The sequence below is a fragment of the Rutilus rutilus genome (genome assembly GCF_951802725.1).
Source record: "Rutilus rutilus genome assembly, chromosome: 17".
NCBI classification, from domain to species: Eukaryota; Metazoa; Chordata; class Actinopteri; order Cypriniformes; family Leuciscidae; genus Rutilus; species Rutilus rutilus.
The window spans coordinates 19,728,173-19,753,787 of NC_140230.1; the positions used below are offsets into that span (position 1 = coordinate 19,728,173).

General features: G+C 38.6%; 2 protein-coding genes across 3 annotated transcripts; one reads left to right on the top strand and one right to left on the bottom strand.

Moving 5' to 3' along the window:
- Nucleotides 1–1,586: 1,586 nt before the first annotated feature.
- nbn (nibrin) lies at nt 1,587–18,752 on the top strand. 2 transcript variants are annotated; one of them, XM_084384697.1, is made up of 16 exons: nt 1,587–1,745; nt 2,680–2,801; nt 4,213–4,340; nt 4,676–4,835; nt 5,241–5,344; nt 5,467–5,584; nt 10,117–10,307; nt 10,669–10,766; nt 11,018–11,156; nt 12,856–13,203; nt 14,416–15,022; nt 15,115–15,177; nt 15,342–15,506; nt 15,617–15,730; nt 16,838–16,887; nt 18,506–18,752. In XM_084384697.1, the coding sequence occupies exons 1-16, from the start codon at nt 1,715–1,717 to the stop codon at nt 18,534–18,536; spliced, it is 2,469 nt and encodes an 822-aa protein (XP_084240823.1). In that variant the 5' UTR covers nt 1,587–1,714; the 3' UTR covers nt 18,537–18,752. The 2 variants fall into 2 exon arrangements, with proteins under 2 accessions (XP_084240823.1, XP_084240824.1); XM_084384698.1 differs by lacking the exon at nt 18,506–18,752 and adding an exon at nt 17,066–17,205.
- Nucleotides 18,753–19,970: 1,218 nt separating this feature from the next.
- Nucleotides 19,971–25,266, bottom strand: osgin2 (oxidative stress induced growth inhibitor family member 2; the record flags this gene model as incomplete). The annotated part of the gene is made up of 6 exons (XM_084384699.1): nt 24,925–25,266; nt 22,599–22,691; nt 22,263–22,399; nt 21,948–22,139; nt 21,621–21,712; nt 19,971–21,258 (listed from the first exon to the last, which is right to left on the bottom strand). The coding sequence occupies exons 1-6, from the start codon at nt 25,055–25,057 to the stop codon at nt 19,971–19,973; spliced, it is 1,935 nt and encodes a 644-aa protein (XP_084240825.1). The 5' UTR covers nt 25,058–25,266.
- Nucleotides 25,267–25,615: the final 349 nt, after the last annotated feature.

A 25,615-nucleotide genomic window follows, 5' to 3' on the forward strand; every position in this document is an offset into this window, starting at 1 on the left:
AAAGAAAAGAAAAAACACTCTTCACTTACTGACGAAAAAACTGTTGTTCTGTAAATATGATGCCTAAAAAGAACATTTAAAAACAGCTCTATTTAATGAACTTTTAATGCAAGTTATGTAATATATAAAAAAGAACACAGGAATAAATGTATACACATCAAATTGATTTGGAAAGGTTTAAAATCATTTATCAATTTCTCTGTCATTTCTTCATGCGTTGTGTCTACTTTTTTAACACTGAAAAATATACATTTAGATTTAGTTTGAAAGGTCAAAGTCTCTGGTGAGAGAAAGAATACTCTCGAACTCCTGTTTAGGAAACCCTGGGCTGAACTTTTTATTATTATTATAATTTTTTTATGATTATTATTATTATTATTTCTTTTACAAAGAAGAAACAGCACTGCATTGAATACATTAACAAAAAAAAAAAAAAAAAACAATAACTGACTTCTCAACAAGTAAGAAAAAACCGTACATAGTTCTTAAGAAACTTGTTGTTCTAACTGTTATCAATGAGTTTAAGAGATTTTACAATAAGGGAAATCTCAGCAATAAAGACATCAAATCTAGGCAAAGTCTTGAGAAATTTGTTTTTGTGAATAAAAAATTTACAATGCAACACAAAGAAATTAACAACATTATCAATAGCATAGTCACTCCCAGAAAAATAGAGGAATATATCCTTCAATGAAAAGTTTAAATCACATTTGATAAAGTGAGAAACATAACAACCCAAGCCCTCCCAAAGAGGCATAACCTGATTACAGTAGAATAAATGAAGTAAAGTTTCTTCCTCAACTTTGCAAAATACACTCAGATCAACAAAAGAGGCAATTTGTGAGTTGATTCGGTAAACATTATGAAGAATCTTAAAGTGTACCTCTCTAATTTTATTGGACATACAATATTTCTCTGGGAGTAACCACGCCCTCTTTCAGTGAATAGCCTACTGTCAAAAAAGTTTTTCCAGAAAAATTTACATCGAGGGGATGTGTAAACTGTGTAATGTAACAGTAGCTTTATAAGTTTACTATTACATTTTTATCAATAAGGCTAACTAAAAGTTTGGCCATAATTGTTTTTCTCTCATTAAAGAAAAGGTGTGTTTTAAAAAAATGCACATAACTTGGAGACAAAGCTTTGATGACAGAATTGAAAGTTCTAGCAGGCAGAGGAAAAATTCATGAAGAAATGAATTCTTCATATTCCAGTAGCCTATACTGCCATCATTTTTAAATAAATCCAAAACAAAAACAATACCTGGCTCTATCTCTATCATACCACTTATCCATCAAAACAAAATGATTTGTTTCGGATTAAAATGTTCACATTATTCCACAGAATTTCTTTGTGGGGAGAAAAATTGTGCACATAACACAATTTCCAAGCAAGTAAAACTTCTTGGTGAAATTTGGAGAGAGAAATCGGTACCCTTGGCTGAACGATACGTTCACGTATGGTGTAATTACGTCATGACGTGAAGAATCGCTGTTCTTTGAAACAAACTGTTCGAAAGAACCGATTCTTTGAAATGAACCAAACCTTGAAATGAACCATCACTTGCGCTGTAGGACTTTTATTTTGAAACGGAAAGTGATAACGTCGCATATGAAGATGTAAATGTGGCGCGCCAGTTCATACAGTTCAGTTTTACAGCTAAAGTATATTTTTTATAGAAGTATCGATTCTCTAGAAAGCGACAAGTATTGAAATGTGGAAACTGCAAACAACCGAAGCTGGAGGTAACGTTTTATGTGCAAAATGACTCGGTTTTTCGGTGTTTTACGTTAGTGTACTACGGCAGTAACGTTACTTAAAATCCAGACCAACTGCAAACCTTTGAAGCAATAAAATGGTTATGTAATATGTTGCCGTTTACATTACAAGTCTTCCTGTTTATGAGACGACCTCTAAAGACTTGTAACGTTAACGTTATACTGTCACGGATAGACAGAGAGAGGCAGAGTGTATAATAATTATTGTGTAAAAGGCTGTTATTAATCTCAAGACTTCCATTATGCTAACATCAAATTAACTAATCTAATTCTACAAGGTAAGGGTATTTTACTCATTGGATGTCCCATTAAAACAAACTGCAAAAAGTTTTTTTGTAAAGTAAGTGGGAGTATTTGGTTTATTGCTGTTCACGATTGCTGATTTGTAGACTAGAATGTAGAGTTACAATTTATCATTTTCTCAATAAGAAGTAGGATTTTTTTTTTTTTTTTTTTTTTTTTTTGTGAATCTATCAGTTACTTATTCAAAACGTGGCTCTGGGTTTCACAGTTGTCACAAATGTCACCACTTATATTTTTTATGGTTATGATTTATATTAGACAGAGCAATCTTAATAATACATCAATAACAGACCCCTGAAATATTTTATGTACCAGATAGCCTATGTGTACCAGACATCATCTTTGTGACTGCCATGAAAAATGTTGACATGAAATCAAGACAGTCTGCACTTTCACAAATGGACAACTATAGTGAAACAACACTTTTAGACCCTTCAAAAGTAAATAGCCTAGTGGTTACAAATGTGATACAATTTTATTATTATTGTTTACAGACAAAGATTTTGTCATGTAACGAGAAATTCCCCATGTTTCCAGTAATTATTGTCTGGATAGCTTGGGATGCCTTAATTTGCTTCTCTCCTTTCTGTTTCTGAAGGGGAATGTGTCGTTCTGCTCCCGGGTCAGGTGTATGTGGTCGGCCGTAAGAATTGTGAGATTCTGCTGTCCAATGATCAGTCCATCAGCCGTGTGCATGCCAACCTCACTGTCACTGAGCAGGTCAGTAACCCTGCTGTATAATGTTGACTAAAAAAACAAAGAGCTTCTTCAATGAAGAGATGTTTAAGCCCACTAATACTATGAATGCTTCTGTAGAACCTCCTACTGTCATTCTTATACAGTATGTACCAAACCACAATGAGAGGTGTGCTCAGAATATGAATAGCACTGCCTTTGACTTATATTGTCAAAAACATTATTTGCACTTTTCTTCAAACATGCAAAAGTCATCTTGGCTTTGTTTTTCCTTGGCTTTCTTAGTCTGTCCATACATATCTTAGGTTGCTTAATGAGATTGCCTCAAAGGCAACATTGTGGAAAGTTTTCACAAAGTAATCAAATTTTAATGTACTACTTATTTTTTTTTTTTTTTTGTGTGTGTGTGTTATTTTGCTAATTACTCAGCAGAACAGTAATCATGTGCATCATTATTTCCCTTAGTCATTCTTATAATGAATCCAGTTAGTCATTCTTGTTGTGGAGTCCTTATTTAAGTTCAGGATGCAATAAATTATATTTTACAACATTTTAAAATGAAAAAAAGATGAAATTTCACGTCCATTTTAATTAATATACTGCTTTGATAGATCACTTGTCATCTTTTAAGGTATATGATAGTACCGCGGTATTGAATTACAATACCCAACCGTGTTGAAAATATAAGCAAACTTTAGTGCTGTCCTCTTAATAATCAGCTGAATACCTTTTTTTAAACTAACAAAAATTATATTTTCCAACCAACATTTAAATACAATAATAATACATTATAAAAATGTAAAAAGCAAACACTTGTAGATATGTACTTTTGATTGTGCTAGAAAAATTGCCAAGAAAAGCAATGTATTTGTGACAAAATATTCTATGTGTGCAACTCTCATTGCATGAATTCACATATTAATTTGTGGATGTGCTAAATTTTTCTATGACTTCACATTTTTTGATACGAGTGTGTGTTTTGCACCATATTCACTGCAGCAACTGTTGCAAAAATGGGATCGTATGTGATTGTGATTTGAAGGATAGGATTTGTGCACCTGCAGTGCAGAATTTAAGAAGGTGTTTGTTGGAGAAGAAAAAAATCCAACAAAACTCCTAAAAGATTTTTCTCTGTGACTTTAAATTTATTGATAAATATGTGTGGCTATTCTCTACAACTTCAAATTCCAATCGTCATAGGTGTGCAGTTGTTTTGCTCCAAAAATACCTTAATAAGCCAGCTCCGGATTTGATAGTAATGTGCATCATGTTTAACTTGAGATGGCGTTGCATTCTGTAAATGCGTGCTTGCAGGTGTCATGCCCTAGAGGGCCCCGTTTCCCTTACAGCTGTATTTTAGATGGATTAGTTGACAGTAGTTTGAGGTAAATCTTGAGTCTGACAGGTTATTTTCTTGTTTTTATACTGTTGGCAGGCAGTCACTCTGAAGGACAGCTCTAAATATGGCACTTTCATCAATGGTGAGAAGCTTGAGACTGGCTCCACAAAGACCCTGCAGACAGGAGACAAAATCACATTTGGTGTCTTCCAGAGCAAGTTCAGGTTTGTATGTGACTATGCATTCCTTTGTGTATATAAGGATGCTTTAGTAGTGGCTGATAGGGTGGTAAAGGAATTGTTGAGCCAAAAAATAAATAAATAAATTGACCCATATGGTGTTCCAAATGCCTATGGTGTTCCGTCTGTGCACTACAATTGGAGAATCTCTGAATGCACTACAAATGGATTACCAATTGACTGGTCACTTTTTCTTCCTTGTTGCTATAATGAATGACTATTGAAGCTTTCGAGCTTCAAAATGAATTGTGAGATGTCTCTATTTGGCCGAGCAGTATAAAATATGAGGCCAATTATAAGCACTCTGTTTCCCCACACAGTTTGGAGAAAGAGTGTATTGTGGTGTGTTCCTCGTGTCTGGATAACGAAGGGAAAGCCTCCCTCTCTCAAGATGTGCATTCTATAGGAGGGCGAGTTGTCAACTCCTGGACACTTGAATGCACGCATCTCGTCATGCCCACTGTAAAGGTCACCATTAAGGTAAGAAGGCCATTGACCTCTTAAAGGGATAGTTCACCGCATTTACTCAGCCTCAGGTTGTTCCAAACCTGTATAAATTTCTTCGGTCTGTTGAACACAAAAGAAGATATTTTGAAGAATGTGGGAAACTGAACAGTTCTGGGGCACCAATGACTTCTTTTCCTACTATGGAAGTCAATGGTGCCCCTGTTACAAACTTTCTTCAAAATATCTTCCCGTGTGTTCAGCAAAACGAAGAAATTTATACAGATTTGTAACAACCTGATGGTGAGTAAATGATTACAGAATTTTCATTTTGGGGTGAACTATAACTTTTAAGCATTTACTATAACTTTCAATCCTTGAGGGTTTATTCAGTTCCCTGGTAAACTTAAACATTCACTGAATCAATGTCTCTTTTGGCAGACGATCTGTGCGTTGCTGTGCTGTCGGTCTATAGTAAAGCCTGAATTCTTCAGTGCGTTTAGCAAGGCTGTGCAGCAGAAACTGCCACTGCCTAAAGCTGAGAGGTACAGAATGTTTATTTTCTCTCTCGCTCACAGTTGCTTGTTCTTTTTCATTTAAATAGCTGTGACGCAATATTTTGAATAGACATTATAGATCAGATGTTGCTGTGTTTTGTGTTGATCAGATTTAGGCCTCCGATTGATGAGCCCAGCCTGGCTAAAGAGGACGTGGATCTGAGTTCACGACCTGAGAGAAAGAGCCTCTTCAAGGGGAAAACTTTTCTGTTTTTTAACTCTAAACAGGCAAGAGGGATTGTTTAACTACTACTAATATTATAAATGATACCATCACTGTAACTATTAACATTATATTATTATGACTGTTATACACTAGTATTCAAAGGGTTGTTTGGAGGGAGAGAAATTCTAACTTTTATTCAGCAAGGATGCAAAGAAATGAGATTTCCATTTCAAATAAATGCTGTTCTTTGAACCTTCTATTTAAAGAATCCTGAAAAATCCTGATCACAAAATAAGCTTATTAGAATGATTTCTGAAGGATCATGTGACATTGATGACTGGAGATTAAATGCGAATAAGAGACTTTAACATACAAAAGAAATGTTTTTTTTTTTGAAGTTTACACGGAGATGATAACCGTATCGCTTTGAAACCTACTTCAAAGTTTGCAATCTCAGGCCACCAAAATGCTGTTGTCGTGTTAATGAACGGTCAGAATGCATTAAAAGTTTTATATATTTTATATATGTTAAAAGCAGGATATATACAGTGGGGGAAATAATTATTTGATCCCCTGCTGATTTTGTAAGTTCGCCCACTTACAAATAAATGAAGGGTCTATCATTTTTATGGTAGGGTTATTTTAATGGATAGAGATAGAATATCAACCAGAAAATCCAGAAAAAACACATTATGTAAAGGTTATAAATTGATTTGCATTTCAGTGAGTAAAATAAGTATTTGATCCCCATGCAAAACATGCCTTAGTACTTGTGGAGAAACCTTTGTTGGCAAGCACAGAGGTAAGATGTTTCTTGTAGTTGGTCACCAGGTTTGCACACATCTCAGGAGGGATTTTGGTTCACTCCTCTTTATAGATACTCTCCAAATCCTTAAGGTTTCTTGGCTGTCGCTTGGCAACTCAAATTTTCGGCTCCCTCCACAGATTTTCAGTAGGATTAAGGTCTAGAGACTGGCTAGGCCACTCCATGACCTTAATGTGCTTCTTCTTGAGCCACTCCTTTGTTGCCTTGGAGGTATGTTTTGGGTCATTGTCATCCTGGAGCCATCCACGACCCATCTTCAGTGTTCTGGCTGAAGGAAGGAGGTTCTCGTCCAAGATTTGACAGTACATGGCCCCGTCCATCAGCCCCTCAATACAGTGAAGTCATCCTGTACCCTTAGCAGAGAAACAGCCCCAGAGCATAATGTTTCCACCTCTGTGCTTGACTGTAGGGATGGTGTTCTTGGGGTCATAGTCAACATTTCTCTCCCTCCAAACACGGCGAGTTGATGCCAAAGAGTTAGATTTTGGTCTCATCTGACCACAGAACTTCCTTCTAAGCCTTCTCTGAATCATTAGATGTTTTTTGGCAAACTTCAGACGGGCCTGTACATGTGCCTTCTTGAGCAGAGGGACCTTGCGGGTGCTGCAGGATTTTAATCCATTGCGGTGTAGTGTGTTACCAATGGTTTGCTTGGTGACTGTGGTCCCAACTGCCTTGAGATCATTAACAAGCTCCTCCCGTGTAGTTCTGGGCTGATCCCTCACCTTTCTCATGATCATCCTTACCCCATGAGACGAGATCTTGCATGGAGCTACAGACCGAAGGCGATTGATTTTTCATTTTGTATTTCTTCCATTTCCGAATAATCAAGTCTTCTTCTCTCCAAGCTCTCTTCTTGATGATGGTCTTGTACCCATTCCAGCCTTGTGCAGGTCTACAATCTGGTCCCTGACGTTTGACAGCTCTTTGGTATTGCCCATGGTGGTGGAGAGGTTGGAATGGAAAATACATTCTGTGGACAGGTGTCCACTGACATAGGACATTAGGAGTACTTTCTTAAAGGGGTGGTATAATGCCCTTTTCACAAGATATATGTGTGTATGTGAAGTTTTAGCTCAAAATACCCCACAGATATTTTTATATAGCATGTTAAAGTTGTCACTTTTTGAGGGTGAGCAAAAACGCACCGTTTTTGTGTCTGTCCCTTTAAATGCAAATGAGTTACTGCTCCTAGCACAGAGGGTGGAGCTTCAACAGCTCAGCTTTGATTACCTCACACACACATGCACTGAAAATTTCAAAAACTTTTAGCCTTTTATGTTCAAACCAGAGTCAGAAAGATGGAGAGACTCAAGAAGAAGTGACAACATGTAGACAACATTTCTGAATGGTTAGTAGATGAAGTTATGTAGCTTATGTGTAGTTATCTGATTAGCATATTCTGTCTTGATAATCTATAAATCGTGTTCCGGGGGTGGGGTTTATGTAAATTTTAGGGTTAGTGATGTCACTAACCTGGGAGGAATGTTGTGTAGTTCCTACCAGCCGTTTGTTGTAGTCCTTAAAAAAAGCAATTTCTTTAAAGGGATACTCCACTTTTTTCGGAAATATGCTCATTTTACAACTCCCCCAGAGTTAAACAGTTGAGTTTTACCGTTTTAGAATCCATTCAGCCGATCTCCGGGTCTGACGGTACCACTTTTAGCATAGCTTAGCATAGATCATTGATTCAGACGAGTCCAGTAGCATTTCTTTCAAAATGACCAAAGAGTTTCAATATTTTTCCTATTTAAAACTTGACTCTTCTGTAGTTAAACCGTGTACTAAGATCGACGGAAAATGAAAAGTTGCGATTTTCTAAGCCTATATGGCTAGGAACTACTCTCATTCCGGCGTAATAATCAAGGAACTGTGCGGCCGTACCATGGGTGCAGCAGGCGTAATGATATGACGCAGCGCCTGAAAATAGGTCTAATAGGTTAGACAAACTTAGTCCCGGTCACGTTGGAAGAAGTTACCGAGCTGGGGACTATTTTTAGGCGCTGCGTCATATCACTACACCTGCTGCACCCATGGTACGGCCGCACAGTGCCTTGATTATTACGCCGGAATGAGAGTAGTTCCTAGCCATATAGGCTTAGAAAATCGCAACTTTTCATTTTCCGTCGATCTTAGTACTCGGTTTAACTACAGAAGAGTCAAGTTTTAAATAGGAAAAATATTGAAACTCTTTGGTCATTTTGAAAGAAATGCTACTGGACTCGTCTGAATCAATGATCTATGCTAAGCTATGCTAAAAGTGGTACCGTCAGACCCGGAGTTCAGCTGAATGGATTCTAAAACGGTAAAACTCATCTGTTTAACTCTGGGGGAGTTGTAAAATGAGCATATTTCCGAAAAAAGTGGAGTATCCCTTTAAAAGAAAATATCTCCCTTTGCTTTGAACTTTGAGCGTCGTAACTTTGCAGATGTTGTTTATGCTCAAACAGCAACATTACACATTAATTAAAGTTAGAAAAGTGAAATCATAATCAGCCACCCCTTTAAAGTGACAGGACTAATCTGTCTCTAATCTATAGACCCTTCATTTCTTTGTATGCGGGCGAACTTACAACATCAGCAGGGGATCGATCAAATAATTATTTCCCCCACTGTATGCTGGTTTGGCTGCTGGCATCACACTGGGATGCGGCCTATTTCACTAAATATGAGGCCAAAGGATTGTGATATTGTCTCACTTTCATGTTTCTTATCAGTTCACTTGGCCAGTTACTACATAAGAAAAAGATGTTACCTTTATACCCAAGTCTGTGCAGAAGTTTTTTTTTTCTTCCACAGACCACCCACAAACGGCAACAGCTGTGTGTCTTAAGTATTTCCACTACCAGACCCTAATACATCTTCATTTTGTTAACTTACAAAAAGACTCCTTCATTTCTACCTCATTTCTCTATTATACTGTAATGCTGGAAAATATTGCCAGTCACAAGCACTCTGATCTTTCTTGCCAATTTCATGTATTCTTTATCTCTGATCTTTTCCCTCTGAAAAATCTGAATTCATTAGGCTGTTATATACAGTGAAAAAAGTTGGATCATGTCACATAGGAGTTCCTCCCTGCTGTTCTGTATTAATCAGGAGGTGTAAAAGAGTGCTGATTAGCTCAGAGTAAGAGCAGACCATGTGATGTCGAACAGCTGGTATATTCTCTGTAGCCAGCAGGTTCGTTTGTGAGCGAATACCTGCTGATAGAAAATACAGCAGTGCAGTGGGGTCACATGGTCACTTTTTTGAGGGAGAAGTTTTTAACCTCTGGAGACCCAGAAAGAAAGTTTTTCCAAGAGTTCAAATTTAGGTTTTAGTATTTGGAACAGTGTTGTTATAATATTATTTACAAATATAGTAGTGTTTTCATTTTAGTTTTAGTTGTGTGCTGGTTTTCATTTTTATTTTTATTTATATTCCATTTCCTGTATAGTTTCAATTTATTTGTTATTTTTTTCAGGTTTTATTTTACTAATTTTAGTACATCATGTTGTTAGTACAAAAAATGTTTTAATGTATAAATGTTTAAAGCATACAAATGTTCAATTTCTTGTTGTTGTGGGACAAATTAAAAGGCCTGTTTTTTTATATCTAGCAGGCATCAATTACATCAGTTTAGTTTTAATTTACAGTTGAATTTTCTCTCTTGCAGGACATAGCTGTAATTAGGTTAAAAACTATTTAGAAAATCCTTGTAATCCCATCTGAATTACAGTCAGTTTTTTATTGTTGTAGTCACTGATGTTTTGTGTATCTTTTCAGATGAAGCGTTTGAGTCTGGCAGTGAGTTGTGGAGGTGGGGTGTTTCAGCTTTTGGACGAGGGCTCTCTGCCCGTTTCACTCTTGGAGTCGAGCAGCACTTGTGTGGTTGACATGATATCGGGAAACTCCCAGGCTGTGATCACTCCAAACTCCAAGAAGTGGGTGGATTCTGTGGCCCAGATTCTGAACAGGTGTGTGTGTATTTTTTGCTGATGCGCAGTCTATGCTGTCTGTTATTAGTTCAGACAATGTCTATAGCAATTATTCTGTATATTGAGTTATATGATAAACCTGTTCCACCTACTGTTTCAAAAAAGAAAAAAATATAGTTTCCTGTTATTATAACCATAGTATACTGTGCATGTATTTGTTGTGTGTTTGTTGTGCCAGAACACACATTCCTGCTCCATCATTTAAATTAATTATATAATAAAAAATATGTAATTTTGCATATATATATATTATTGCTTTACTGATTTTTGTAGTTCTACTCAGATAGCTCTAAATTATTTGTTGATATTTGTTTCTTTCTAATGTTTTGTCTTCACACAGAAACGGCTTGCGCTTTATCACAGAATCTGAGATCGGATTGGCTGCCATTCATGTCAATAATCAAACATACTGCAATCCCTGTTCTTCTATTCAATCTGGTGGGTTTACATACACTTACATACACATTTTTAGTTTTAGAACATTACTCTTTCTTAGTGTTTTTTCAGTATGTTTCAGTATGACTGAATAATGTTGAATATGATGATGATTGATTGTACTTTTTTTTATTGTGTGAGTAATGGACCTTTCATGGCAGTGAATTTGAGAAGTGGACTTCCTGTTGGCCAAAAGGATTGGCTTAATGCACAAACTGACATATTAATAACAATTTCTCAACATTTCTTCACAGAATCCGTGAAAGTGAAGTCAGTCATTGCTGCTGCAACACTTTCTCAGAACACTGCTGTGGATGAGACGGCTCTCGCGGCACCTTCCCAGAATATCACAGCCTATGTGGTCAACACTGAGCTCTCTCAGGACCAGAGCAGGTAGAAGTCTGTGCCCTGAATCATACAGAATACCTGTGTCTTCTTCAAGAATAGAAATATAAAGCAAATTGGACCATCTAACATCTCCAGATCTGGGTAGGGTTGCACCAGCCATTCATAAGTTCTTTCTTAAATTGGAACGTAAAGTCCACACTAGAGGCTTAGTAACTACTAGCTAATTTGTAACTAACTCTGTACTTTATTTGGCTGCACCATTTTTTCTTAAGGCAGAATGTAAGTATTTGGTCGTAAGCTCTCCGTAAAGTAATGGGTAGTTGCATAATATGACGTTTATCCTTAATGATCCAACAGCAGCCTTCAAATACGTGAGCAGAAGTTGTGTTTAAAGGCTATGAATTTCACTTAATCCTTCATTCTTTCTTCTCTTGTCTTGCCTCACGTAACTAACGGTAAAATAAGTTTTCATTAAAATATGATACTATTTAATCATGAATAACATAATTGATATCTTTGTATATAAATAACATGAAACTGTGTTTAAAATGAATAAGGATCAATAAATAAATACTGATACAAAGAAACGTGTGTAAATGTCAGCATTATCATATGCTGTATGTCTAAAGGATTCAAGACTTTCGGGTAAAACAAGAGCTTATTGATGCAAATGAGTCTGCTGTTTTATTCCAACTGTTACTCCTGGTTGAAGGCTTCTGTAAACATTTTGTTTATTCATTGAGTTACATTTCAATTGTGCAACGTGAAAATATTTAGTAGTTTGTAAGTTGTAACTTAGTGTCCATTTAAGTCAAAACTAGACTAAGCTGTAACTTACTTTGCTGGTGCAACTGGCCCCTGAACCTCAGAACAATAACCTAACATTTTAAATGGTGTTCAAACCTTTTTGTGCTTTGAAATGAACTAGACTTCTGCTTTAAAGGGATGGTTGGGAGTAAAATCAACCTAGGGTCCTTTGCACCATGACATCGAGCCAAACACCCCCCCAGAAGCCTTTTTTCCCTTGGTTGAACATTTTTAAAGTTAGAGCTTTTTTAGAGATATCAGCCGAATGGCTAAGTGCAGGCACTATTGGCTCCAAATTTGTATCTCGTAAATTACCCCACTAATAATGTCCAGAATGGTACCAAACTTCTACAGTAGTACAAATATGTTCTGTACTCATAAAACGAGGCATTGGAAAGTTTGTAAGTACATCAGGAGTTTATTTAAATAACACTTGCCTGACGGCTCATGCTACTGCTAACCCGGACGCCGACGTCACTTCACTGAGTTGAGAAAAGCATGTAACTAAGCCATTCGGCTGATATCTCGAAATAAGCTCTTAACTTTAACCAAGGGAAAAAAGGCTTCTGGGGGGGTGTTTGGCTCGATGTCATGGTGCAAAGGACCCTAGGTTGATTTTACTCCAAACCATCCCTTTAAGCAAATGACTTAACTTTTGGAAGTGAGACAACAAAACACAAATTAAAGTGAAGAAAACAATCATTGTTAATTCATTGTTATGAGCTGATTACTCCATCTATCCAGTGTTGGTCCTTTTTATAAATTATAATTATTGGGTTTTTAATTGTTTAAATTTTTTTTTATAAATAAACCAATCAATTCACAGTCTGCAGACCAGAGTTCAAAACCCACTGTTGTACAGCACTTGCAAATACTAATAATAAGAAGTGTTAATATAAATCTGTCTTGTAAAGTAAGTCAGTGTTCATATTTTCAGGATGGTTACAAGTGGAATGAGTGCAGTTGGTGAGACTCCTGAGAAGACACGTCCCACAAAGAAGGGCTCCACACTATCAGCAACCAATAAATCCTCATCCCTCGGCCCGGAACCTTCCACTTCCACTTCCCGCATCATCAGTGAGACGGTGAGGTCATCTGAGAGCTGCAGCATGGTTGAGCCTGAGCAGAAGATGAAGAAAGGTTCTGCTCCTTCAGGCAGGGGGCAAGTTGAATTTGAAGGTTCTGGGAAAATGACAGCACCTTGCAATAGCAGCACCACACTAAAACAGTCCCCCCAGAAACAGACAGCCCTCACAAACTTCTTCCAGCCTGCCGGCAAGAAAAGGCAAGTCTGATGCCACACCACATCACTAAAGCTACATTCACACTGAAAGCCTTAATGCTCAATTCAGATTTTTTTGCTCAGATCCAATTTTTTTGTTTGGCTGTTCACATTATCTTTTAAATATGGCTAATATCAGACTGACCCGCATACCCAAAAGGACATTAACAAAGGCGTCACGCAGCACGCTGTCATACGGAAGTAAACATGGAGGTTACTGAAGTCAGCATTTACGCATTCATTTATGAGGTTATGTGCCGCGGAAGCCAGCGAATTTGGACGAGGATGAGGAGAAAGGCAGTAGTTTTTTTGTGCAGTTTTGCTTGTATAGAGCTGTCACCATATTACTTACGAGTATAACAGCTCACCGTCCCTCCACTGACTAACTTCGCTGCCGTCTTCCATTTTCAAAGAACTACCGGTATGTAAAATCTTTGGAGTGATGTCCATCAGCTCAGAATTGTGACGAATGTCGATCAAGAGTAACATAAATGTCGCATGAATTCTGATATGACTGTTCAGACTGAGGTCACATGGCAAAACATCTGACCTGTATCGGATCCACATATTGAAGTGGCCCAAATCAGAATCGAAAGGATTCCAAGTGGTTTATGCTGTTCAAACTGATCCGAGTCGCATGCGAGTAAAAAAATTGGATTTGTGCCACTTGTGCCTGCTGTGTGAACGTAGCCATAGACATTTTAAAATAACTGTTTTCTATTCAAAGCTGGATTTTCAGCTGCCATTACTTCAGTCTTCAGTCACATGATCCTTCAGAAATCATTCTAATATGCCGATTTGATGATGCTCAAGAAATATTTCTTATTAGTATCAATGTTGAAAAGCACACACATATGAAGGACATGCAAATGAAGTTAATACAGTTGCTTGCCTAGAATAAGTGATGTTTGTAGTGAAATTGAATTCATTTATTCGGTTTATGGTTTCATTTTTCTTTTACTTTTACGTTTGTGCTTTATCAATATGTAAAGTAATGAGACAGAAAATGCTGCATGTAGTCTAATAAATGTGATTAAAAGAAGTCACATGGCCTTAAGTACAACCAGCTAATGTGTCTCAACTGACCACTCATAATCAGATCACCCAGGATGGACATTAAAACCAGGTGTACAGGGTCATGTGATAGTGTTTTCATTTTGAAAGGTTGCATGATGTTTGAACTATTTTATGAATATGTTTTGTTTATGGTTGCAGGCCCCGTGAAGACTGTGCCAGTTCTGTCCAGTCAGAGATCAAAATCTTCAGAAAAGACAGTGAAGATAAAAAAGACGAGATCAAGCAAAATTCTTCCGCCCAAAACCAACAGAGCTCAGTGTCAAGATCTGAGTTCAGTGCCAGTCTGGGTCAGGCGTGTGGGTCCAGTCAAAGCTCTGGAAGCAAAAAGAGGAAGGAACCAGAGCTAGACGTCCCATCAGGCTCGGAGGAACCTGAAGCAGATGCGGATTTAGAAATGTCACTTGAAGAGCTTGAATCCATAATGTCCGACGACATGGATCTGCCTCTGTGTGCTGCAGCTAATAAAAAACAACGTCTTGAGTCAGGACCGAACAGCACAATCAATAACCCACAATTGCCCAATCAGCAAGAGGGCACTGAGTCCAAAAGCAGAAATGGCACAAGGAACAACATTCAGAGCTTGCAGTTGGACAGACCTGGCCCAGGTGCAACAAATCAGGGCTCTGAGAGGCAGTCAAAGAGGTCACCCAATCAAACGCCAGATCTGGCAGCACATAGGTCAGCAAACAAGGGGAAAAGACCAGAACTTGAAGAGGTCAAAAAGGAGGAAGTGTCTTTTGTTGTGGTACGGAGACAGCCATCATTTGTTTCTTATAAATATAATTTCTGTTTTTATCTACAGAACAGCTAGTCCCATGTTTTTATTCTTTCTTTCAGAATTCAAGGACTCAAAATGGCATTTCTCAGCACAGTGAGACTGTAGCCAATCAGGAAATGCAGGTGGGAGGTTTAAATACAGACATTAGTTGTGCGTCGGTTTGACCTATGCTACCTAATAATATCTTTTCAGGGTTTCACAAAGGTCATGATCACAATGTTCACCCTGTTTTCCCTCAGAGTGTCTTGTAACATGTTGGTGTAATAAAATCTCTGTTGATCTGAAGGCCTCAACCTCCAAAACTGGATCTGAGAATGACGCTGCGCTGCCCAGGAGTCTCCTACAGGTTCAGTTTAAGTCCCTGACTGTGAGCACCTCCTCTTCCAGATCAAGACCTGGCCCACTACAGACCCGTGACCCCAATGACAAAAATGTCAAAAGGTTCCGCAAGGTCTGAGCGAATGTCTCGTGCACGCTTCTGTAATATTATGGCAAAGTATCACAGTGTTTGGTTATCTGTGTATATGACAATTTAAATGGCTTCTGTGTGTGCATGTTTAGGCAAATGTCCCTGGATTTAATGGGCTGCCCAACATTATCGGAGGCTCGGATCTGGTGGCTCACAATCGCAGCAAGAACTCTGAACTGGAGGAATGGCTTAGACAGGCAACAGAGGTGAGAGAACACAGGAACAAGGAAATGAGTGGCAACAAACCATGGGAAATGGGGGTTATACTTAGACTGTATTATATTTATGTTATTGCTTATTTTTGCTTGCATTGAAACAGTAGTAGGCATCATTGTTTTTTCTCCCAAAGTGCCTCTTGTGCAAAGCTTTATTCTTATATCATACCATATCAAATGCTATTTTATACAGATGACTGCCAGGGTGCGAAAGCCTTTTGTCATGAAATTACATTTTAATTTTCCTTGTTAATCACTGTGCCATACCCTTTTATTAATAAATTAATGCATTTGATGCAGTTGATCAAAAGTGACAGTAAAGACTTTTACATTAAATAAATGATGTTCTTTTGAACTGTCTATTCATCAAAGCATTGAAAAATGTATCTCAGTTTCCACAAAAATATGACCTGCTTTAAAAATATTAAGGATAAGGATCATGTGACACTAATGCCATCACAGGAATAAGCTGCATTTTAAAATAGGATTTTTTTTTTTTTTTTTTTTGTAACAAGATTAAACATGAATAAGATTAACTTCTGAATACCAGATTTCCTTACTGAACCCCACTGTATTTATGTGATCTTTTCCCCTAATGTTGTAGTTTGCACATAACTATCTCTGTGATTTGTGTGTGGAATGTTAAGGACCCTGGATACCGAGTTAAACATCAACACTGATAGCAGTAACTTGAACTTCTGAAAACTAAAAGCAACAATAGCACAACAAACTGAGCTGTCATCCATTCACACAATCGCGCAGTGCAATGGATGTGAAACAGACTTAACCTGTTAAATGCACAAACGACACAAAATCACAGTCGCTAGTAGATATAAATGGTCATACGTTTTTTTTTGCTTTCAACTGATGTGTATTTTGTCATGTTTTAATTAGTATGCATTCGTTAATTTATACAGTGAATGACAGTATACAGAAAGCAGTTTACAGGAGCATTACTAGCTTCTAAATGACACAGGCTGTGTGAATTAGAGGAAGGACTACCTCAAAATGTAGTTTCTTGATTAGGGACTTCATCTAATTTAAATACATTCACCTTACTAGTGGTTGCCAAACCCTGACATATTCTCTCTCTTTTAGGAGGAAAAACAGAATGAACGGGAGGAGATTTTGGGAGATGATTTGTTCAGGTATGCGGTCTATGTGCTTGTGCAGACAGTAGGGCATAAAAAATGGATATGGGGAGGGGCATAGATCAAACAGACAGAATCAAGTGAGTGACGTCAAGTGGGACGTGAGCAATTTTAGTGCTCTTTTGAACCCTGACTGAGATTGTCTGATCCCAGTCCATTTCTCACCCTCATGCAGACAATCGCCACCTGCCTAAACTAACACTACATTCAACAAGACACTGACCTCTGACCCCAGATATCAAGGCTCACAATGAGACAACAACCTTTGTGTTGGCACACTATGGGCTTAGCCTGGGGTGGACTGGCTGAGACTGGTTTAAGCGACGGGATAGTGTTACGCACTGAGGCAGGCCGGCAGAACAGAGGTATTGGATCCGATTCCCAGTATTGTGCCCCTCTTTGAATCCTCTGTCAGACAGGCTCTCGGATATTTGGCGGTAGACTTCTACAGCTTTGACATACCTTTGAAAAACTTCACTCAACCGCAGCAAGTTTCTTTCGTGAAGTCATGCACCCTTTTTATGAACTGAATTCATGAACTCATCAACTGTGTGTTCTGGCTGCTGATAAGCTACCAGGTCTGATCCACCAGTGTCACAGCATCACGCATGAGTTCTTGAAGGGGGTGTTTTCTCCTTTTAGCAGATCCTTCATTTTCGCAGAGCACGCTTGGAAAGTATGACGTCAATGATTTCCCAACTGCTTTTAAGTCATTGTTCACAGTTGAGGTCACGCTGGGCTGTGATGACCCATTGATATTTCTAACAAGCTCTTGCTGATTAAACACTAAGTGATTAGGACGGAAAATACAGTGATGATTTCAGTTAGTGGTCAGTGTCTTGAGATTATTTCTTTAGTAGATTCACTCATATCATATATATATATATAGAGAATGCAAATAATTGGCATAACTTTACTTTCAGATATTAGCAAAGACTTTGTCCTCATACAACTGAAACGTCGCCACCATCTTGTGTCTTAAGGCCCGGGTATACATCATTTTCTGCGTTCCGCTCCGTGCGCAAGCCTTTCAAAGTATGCTTCTTTGGTTGAGCCTTTAGGCTCGCATCTTCTTGGAGAAAGAAGGGTTAGGCCTTGTCAGGCACAGAATTGTTGCCTGGAGACTGAACCTGGCTAACGGGGCACTTTTAAGTGGTGCCATTTCTCCTGACAAAGCAGAAAAACCCACACTCGCGCCCTCAAATATACACAGTCACGGCTGTGTGGTTGTGTCCAACACAATTGTTTGATCTCTGAATCTACTCAGGCAGTCATGCATGGGGTGGGAACATCACACAGAAAATAAAAAGAATGAAAAGAAAACAGCACCTCTGTTTTTCAAACATCTGCTCCAGCTCCCACCCCCAGGCTAATGAAGTGTCCCAGACATGTTTTATGGAAGGGGATGTCTGGTTTGATGACTTTTAAATAATGTCTAATTTTTACTGCATACCAGTTTATATCAATTTGCTCAGTTATTCAATCATTTAGACATCAGTTACTAATTGTCACCGTTGGGCAGGAATGTTAAAAGCCTTTGTGGGAATGATGGTTGCACTGTGTAAGTTACTTGCTTTTGTGTTGAATCTGTTTTGTTTTTCTCTTTTTCTCTCAGGTACAACCCTAAACCTGCAAAGAAAAGATAATGATGTTCATAATGTGGTAAATATCTGTGATAAAATTGCCAAGCAAAACACATTTCCATTTTTATTAGAGATTTATTTGTCTATAATAAAAATACTGTGTACAAAACGTATATGTAATAAATGTTGAAGTTTTACAAAATTGAGCAGTTGTATTTACCCTCCTTGTGAAGAAGCTTCAATCATTCTGCACTGAATTAAATTACTTTATTTCTTACAGCTCAGATTTGTCTTATGCTTTTGATTCCTTCAAGTGTACCTTCATGTCTTTTGATGAAATCTGTGGTCTAAACTGTCACTCCACACAAGGATACCCTCAGCAATCTAAACTTACAGTATGAATGGCTGAGGTGAAAACGTAATGCTTTAGAAGTTATTTCAAAGCAATATAACATTTTATTTGGCACTATAGATAAGTATGAAATAAAACATTTCACCAGTATTCAGTACTGTGAAATACCTTATTGAGGGGTCAAAACCAGTTGCAAATCTCTAAAACATCTCACATTGGATTAACCTGAATTCTCTGATCAGAAAATCCTTATTTAACTATTTTACTTATAAAATACCTTAGGGACTGAGACAGACCATGGTTACTATAAATTACAATGTACTGTAGGTTTGGCACTTGTTAAAAGAGTAAAGTTGGTTTGGATCTTGTCTGATAGAAAAGATACACATAGTCCAGGTCTTACAATATGGCCTCCTAGTTTTGTTTTCTTTTAGCAGTAATCCTTCTGAATACCAAACTTGTCCAGATCAACTTGTGGCTCTGTTGCTGTAGACTCCTCCTTGTCTCATATGCTGCATTCACACTGACAGCAAATAAATCACCGAAGATCGCTGAGTCTCTGAGCCTTTGGTGTCTAGTAGGAATTCCTACTCTGCCTCTATATCCAACTCAGGCTGCTTCTCTTTGCTCTGCTCAACCTTGTCACTTCTCAACAGCAACAGTCTGTAGCTTGTGACGCCAACTATGAATGATGTTCAGTTGCTTTGCCGCTACAAATCGCTGTCAGTGTGAACAGCCCTTTAGGCACTTCGATCATTAAATGAGAGATCATGATCTGTGATGTAATGTTAGGGCAGATTACTAAAAGCAGATTAACAATTACAGATTACTAATTACAAATAACAAGGCAACTGACAGCAACAAGAGGTAAAGCGTACTCCATCTAGACTTTAAATGACACTGACATATTGGCACATTACTGTATTTCTGACCAAAAACCCCCCCAAAAAAATGCTTTTGTAAGAGTCCACATGAGACTCCATTGGGAAGAGAGTAGTTTCTCCTAGCTTCTGCTCATTTTTATAAATGTACTTTATTTTAGAAGTGGAAGGAAAGTTGAAGTTTCATTAGTATTCACTGCATACATACAAAGATGAGATGTATCCCAAGATGACTACTGTCATGAAACACCTTCTCTTGGAGCCTTAGACAAATCCTCTTCCTCCGCCTCCACTTCCTTCTCTTCCCCGTCCTCCACACCCTCCTTCATCGGCGATCAATTTCCTGTTTTTCTTCATCCTCTGTTTCAGTCTCTTGAGCAAACAGCTAGCAATGCCAAGAGCGCCACCCTTCAAGAAGCGTACAAAGTTGTCACCAACAAGGGGTCCCATGGCAAAGAGCCCAGGCTCAGCATTGCACTCAAAGGTGTAAGGGTTTATGTCGACAGGATTCTGTCTGCAGGAGATTGGCCTACTGGGATCCAAGCCAAGGTACTGCCCTTGGTCCTTCAAGAAAAACAAGTTGGGATAGGTCCCGATCAGAACTAGCACCATTGAGACTTTGAAGACTCTAAGGACACCATTGGATCCCTTCATCACACAGTGCATGTCGGGCTGGAAGGAGAGCACACAGTGCTCAGGGAAGCTGGTGTAGTCAGGAAACAAAGATGGACTAGGATCTGTTGGATTGGCAACAGGGGATGCTGGGTACATTTGGGAACACATCATGTGGTAGACCCTGTGATATTCAGGGTAAAGCGTCTTTGGCAACTGTTTAAAGATGAGACCTGGGTCATCAGTGCGCTTTCGGAATGCATGCAACACAGAGACCCTATGGTTCAGGGCACACAGCACTGCGTCGGCTGCGCTTAGCCCCGCCCCCACTACCAGCACAGGGTCAGAGGAAGAGCCCAGTTTGCCGTGACAGCTGACAGCCACCCCAAGGTCACGCACACTGTGAAACACATAAGGGAGATCCTCCCCCTCTACTCCCAATCGAGCTGGAGAGTCAGATGCCCCTGTTGCTAAGACAACATTCTCGGCAAATAAGCTAAAAGGGACATGAGTGTCACCTTGGAACTGTTGGTAGCCCCTGACCTCCCAGAGTCCCTGTGAAAGCCCTTGGGACACCCCAGTAGTCTCTTTCATTCCTTCTTTGCCTCTTTTATCTTCATCTTCCTCCCCAATCTCTCCCCTTCTAATGCTATTCTCCATTCCAGTTTGTAACTCATTACTAAACCCATTTACCACTCCATTCTGACCGTTCTCTGTGCTGTTCTTATTGCAATAATCAAACCCATTTTTCACACCATTCAATTGACCATTCACAGTGTCCTTTTCATTCCCAATACTGTTTTCCTGACTGCGGTGAAGTTTTTGAACAGAGGTGACATAGGTATTGTCCACAAAGTTCTTCTGGAGACCCATGAGCTTGACATAATTTTTGTAGTAGGAGGAGATCTCATCTGGAGTGGCTCGATCATTGGACACCACCCTGTGAGAAAATCACACAGATATACAAAGGAACCCATCAATCTCAGAACCTACTAAAACATAAAAAAAATTAGGCCATATTTCTGTTTGATAAGACCCATAATATCTTCTTGATATCCTTGAGAAATACTTATGCAGAGATGTCCAATCCTGCTCCTGGAGGCCCACCTTCAACCTGTTCCAACATACCTGCCTGGAAATTTCTAGTAATAATGAAGACCTTGACAAGCTGGTTCAGGTGTGTTTAATTAGGGTTGTAACTAAACTTTGCAGTAAGGTGGTTCTCCAGGAGTGGGACTTGATATCCCTGTACTAATGGAAGCTGCCTTAATCATGTATGCAGTTCTCCTCCATAGTGCATACTTCCGTTTGCCCGGAGTCAAATCTCTGTAGTTGACTCCTGGTAACTCCATCCATATACCAAGACTAATGGTCAGCATCGAACCTTCCATTGCCTAGGAGACCAGAAGGACAAAGTTTGTCAATGAAGGACATTTAGACAAAAATATCTGTCCAGGTTTTCTTCACATTATGTAAGACGTATTGGGTAACTAGCATGACAAAACTCTGAAAACTCTCAAAGCTAACCTAATAGTTAGGGAAGGTTATTTTTTCAATTAATAATTTTTTTCAGCTCAGGCAGTGGTAAGTGAAAAGCATAAACCCTACTATTACAAAAGGATCACTCACGTGCCATGCACCGCCAGGTGTAGCTTTGCCCAAGACCAGATGAGGAATGTGATGTTTCTTTTCCAGCCTCCACTGCAGTACAGAGGGGAACTCAAAGCCCAAATCTGCATTTGGATGGAGGAGTGTGTCTAAGAGCACTGCCACAGGGTTTCCTGAACGCCCCTCTAAACCTTCGCAAAGATACTCCAAATCCTACAGAAAGACATACCGGGCAATAGGTTTATTGCACAGTTGACTAACATTTTTGATTGTTTACATTGTTCACAATTTTCTAAGTTAAACTACACAACCTGTTTCATCACTCATTTTTTTTACCTGTTCAGTGATGGGAAGATGCTTGGCTTCCTGTAGTTTACGAAAGAGGATGGGGCTTGGGTGCACAGCCATGGGATCTAAATAAGGAGTATACCCATTCAGAAGGTATGACAAGCATATGCCGGAAGGGCCATTACCTGTGAAGGGGAGACGGGAGAGAAGGTAACTATGAAATGTTATATTTGTGTGCATCTTTTATTCTTTAAATATATAATATTATTATTAAATATTTCTTTACATCCATACTAACTAAGAGCCATCACTATTGGTTGATGCTGTAAACACCCGTCTTTCATTATTGATGAATCTGATAATGTTTGCTCCTTGATGACTCACCAATGATGACTACTGGCACAGTTCGAGTACAGTCCCTCGGCACGGAACTTTCTTCCAGCAGAGGCATAGTGGTAGCCAGAATTAGAGCTGGCACTGATAAACACAAAAAAAGACATCTGTCAATCAACATCAAATGAATCCTGGCTGCAACATCTTAGAATGTTACAGTAATGCCATATATGTGGATATTTGCTAAAACAGCCTTTGTATAGAAACCATTCAACTTTAAAATATTACCTTATGGTGTTGTGATGTTTGCATATTATTACTCGCACTGAATATCTGAAATTGATTAGCCTAATGCACAACAAATACATGGTAACCAACTTGTGATAGCCTGTAAATTCTATTCTAAATCTTTTATCCTGTCTATTGTTGTTTTTGTTTTAAGCTTTAGAGTGATTGCTGATGCAATTTTAGAGTGTACACAAGTCTATTTTGATGTGTTGCATATTTACTTGGATTTACAAGCTATTTCTTTTCCACATGAGAGCTTAAAATGTATGAAAGTTTTTTTAACCATAGAACCAAATTTACAGCAATGTCTCCCCTCTTGTCATATCTTACATGCAAAAGGTTCTAATAACAAAAATGTCACCAACTATGTACGCAAAGATGGCCTTGCTCAAACACTCTACCCTGCTGAGCTAATGCTAGCATTAGCACTGCCACTGCTTCCTGACAAAAGCAAATCATAATCAGTTTCACAGAGTGAGGCAGTGTTTACACCTGATTACACCTCAATTTGGCCTGTAATCCATGCTGCCCACGTTTATGTTTTTCAAAAAAGTGGGCTTGGCATGCTGACAGTCGGCACATCGCAGCCACCCGTCACAACCTTTTTCTTTGACCCTGGTTGTTTACTCTTTTCAGAGAGAGTGCGTGGGATTCCAGGCATAACCGGGTGTGAGAATGGCGGGACAGGGTGTGTAAAGGGCGGAGGGAAGCATTGGCAGGGTTTGGAACTGGCATTTCCACCCCACTGCCCCATTTAACAGTCTCCTGACCACATTCACAAGGGGTACTCACATGGGCTGACCAGCCCCTTGTTTTTTTCACACTCCTTTGTCTCTGTTTTCAAAAAAGATTCAATCCTCATAACATGTATTGCACTGCACTGCTCTCTCTAGAATACTTGATTCTGACAGGTCAATCAAAGAATTCAGATGTCAAATATTTCTGAATAATGAGTGCTGTCCAGGAAAGAAAAACACCATAATTGACCGCTCATGCAGAAAACCAAATGTTTACTATAGCTGTGCTCATGTTCTGATCTTTTGGAGTATTTTTTATTTATTTATTTTCAGTTATAAATCCCTTAGCCTATATATTTAACAAAGCCAGTGCCAAGCCAATACCAATTTTGAATGTGCCAGCTGCATTAAACTGTTGATAATAAGTAAAGTCAATAGAATTGTATGCTGCTGTTTTGTGAACAAACAGTTCTTTTTTCATTGACATTAGATGTTCAAATCTCCATATTCAAGTTGTTTAAATTCTTAAGACCTGGTATCTGGTATCATATGATGGGAAACCAAAACATCAGACATGGCAGGACACACTATTCTTAATAAGCATCTTATAACTGAAAGTACATTAAAAGTGTTAAGAAAGTTGTACAGCTAGTGTCATGTCTGTGTGTGCCATCTAGACAGGCTATCAGTGAGTTTAAAGCTTAGACTGGAATCTGAATTGTGTGTGAGTATTGTATGTATACATGCGTGCACGTGTCTGTGAAAGCACGTGTGTATGCTGTTGTGTATAAGTTTATACGCCCCTAAAATAGTAGATGCACACTGAAAAGACTGGCAAATTAGGCAATAAAACAATTTCATTTAGAACAGTTTTAACAGTTCGGACAACAATCATTTCAGATATTAACTAATGGAGTGACAATGTTTACATGTTACTTTCTCTAAATAAGTACATTATAAATAACGTTCCTGTTAAAAAAAAAATGATATGCTACATAGCCTCTGTTTTTGTCTTCATGAAGACAAAAACAGAGGCTATGTAGCATATCATTTTTTTTTTTTTTAACAGGAACGTTTTTTATCATTCTGAGTACCAAACACCTTCCTTTAGAGCACGTAACGGCACAGGAATGGGAGCTGTTTTAATATTTCGTTGAAGAAACTTAATTTCAGCTAGAGATAAAATTACACTGACTGTAACTTTAAGCAGCGGGTCTACGACTAAAATGCCTGTCACAACATCAGAAGCGAATTATGATGTTTGATATTATTCTGCATAATTAAGGTCACATTTCAGTCGCAGACTACTGTTCGGAATGGTAATAAATACGTTTCTATTGTGATTTTCTTACCTCCAAGCGAACAATCTTCAGAATCTTTGGTTTTTTTGGATTCGCGTATCTCTAGAAGGCTCGGGATGCTGCACGCGGTATAAATAGTCCGTATCCCTAGTGGGAGGTTCCAAGCCAAGTCACCGGATGACATGGACGAATGATTTCCTAAAGATGCAGATGCTGCTGACTATTTTCTGGGAAAGCGCCTGATAACTAAGACGTATGATGATAGTGAACAATATTTAAAAAAGACATAGCACGTCGCTGAAGTGTGTTACTCCAGAGTTGCAGCACGGAAAAGCAGCCAGGCGTCAGTCACCATCCAGTATAATCTGCTCCTCGTGCCGCACCGGCAGGCATGTAGAGCGAGCCCAGATACGCGGAGTCTGCCTCGCGCACATGGCATCAGTGAAATAACAGTACTTTTTCCCGTTAAACGGGAGGAATCTCAATCGATCATTACTCGATGCGCGCGTCATATTTGCAGCCCATGTAAAAAAAAATAAAGAAAAGGGTTTTTTTTATTTTTTTATTTTTTTTTTATTCAATATCCTTTTTGCGTTTTATCTCAGTAAATGTGTGAGTATTGGTGGTTTTAATTCTAAAACGAAATTTGGGCTATTTGAATAAAATTAAAGAATTACCGTAGGCCTACGTCAACATTGCGTGGTTTTAGTGCCCTCGTTAGAGCGCTTTTCTAGTTTGGGTC

Bases quoted from the DNA above. Each gene is read 5' to 3' on its own strand.
- nbn (XM_084384697.1), top strand. From the start codon at position 1,715: ATGTGGAAACTGCAAACAACCGAAGCTGGAG. The intron at 4,836-5,240 runs GTAAGAAGGCCA...CTCTTTTGGCAG, and splicing joins CTGTAAAGGTCACCATTAAG to ACGATCTGTGCGTTGCTGTG. The intron at 5,345-5,466 runs GTACAGAATGTT...TGTGTTGATCAG, and splicing joins CCACTGCCTAAAGCTGAGAG to ATTTAGGCCTCCGATTGATG.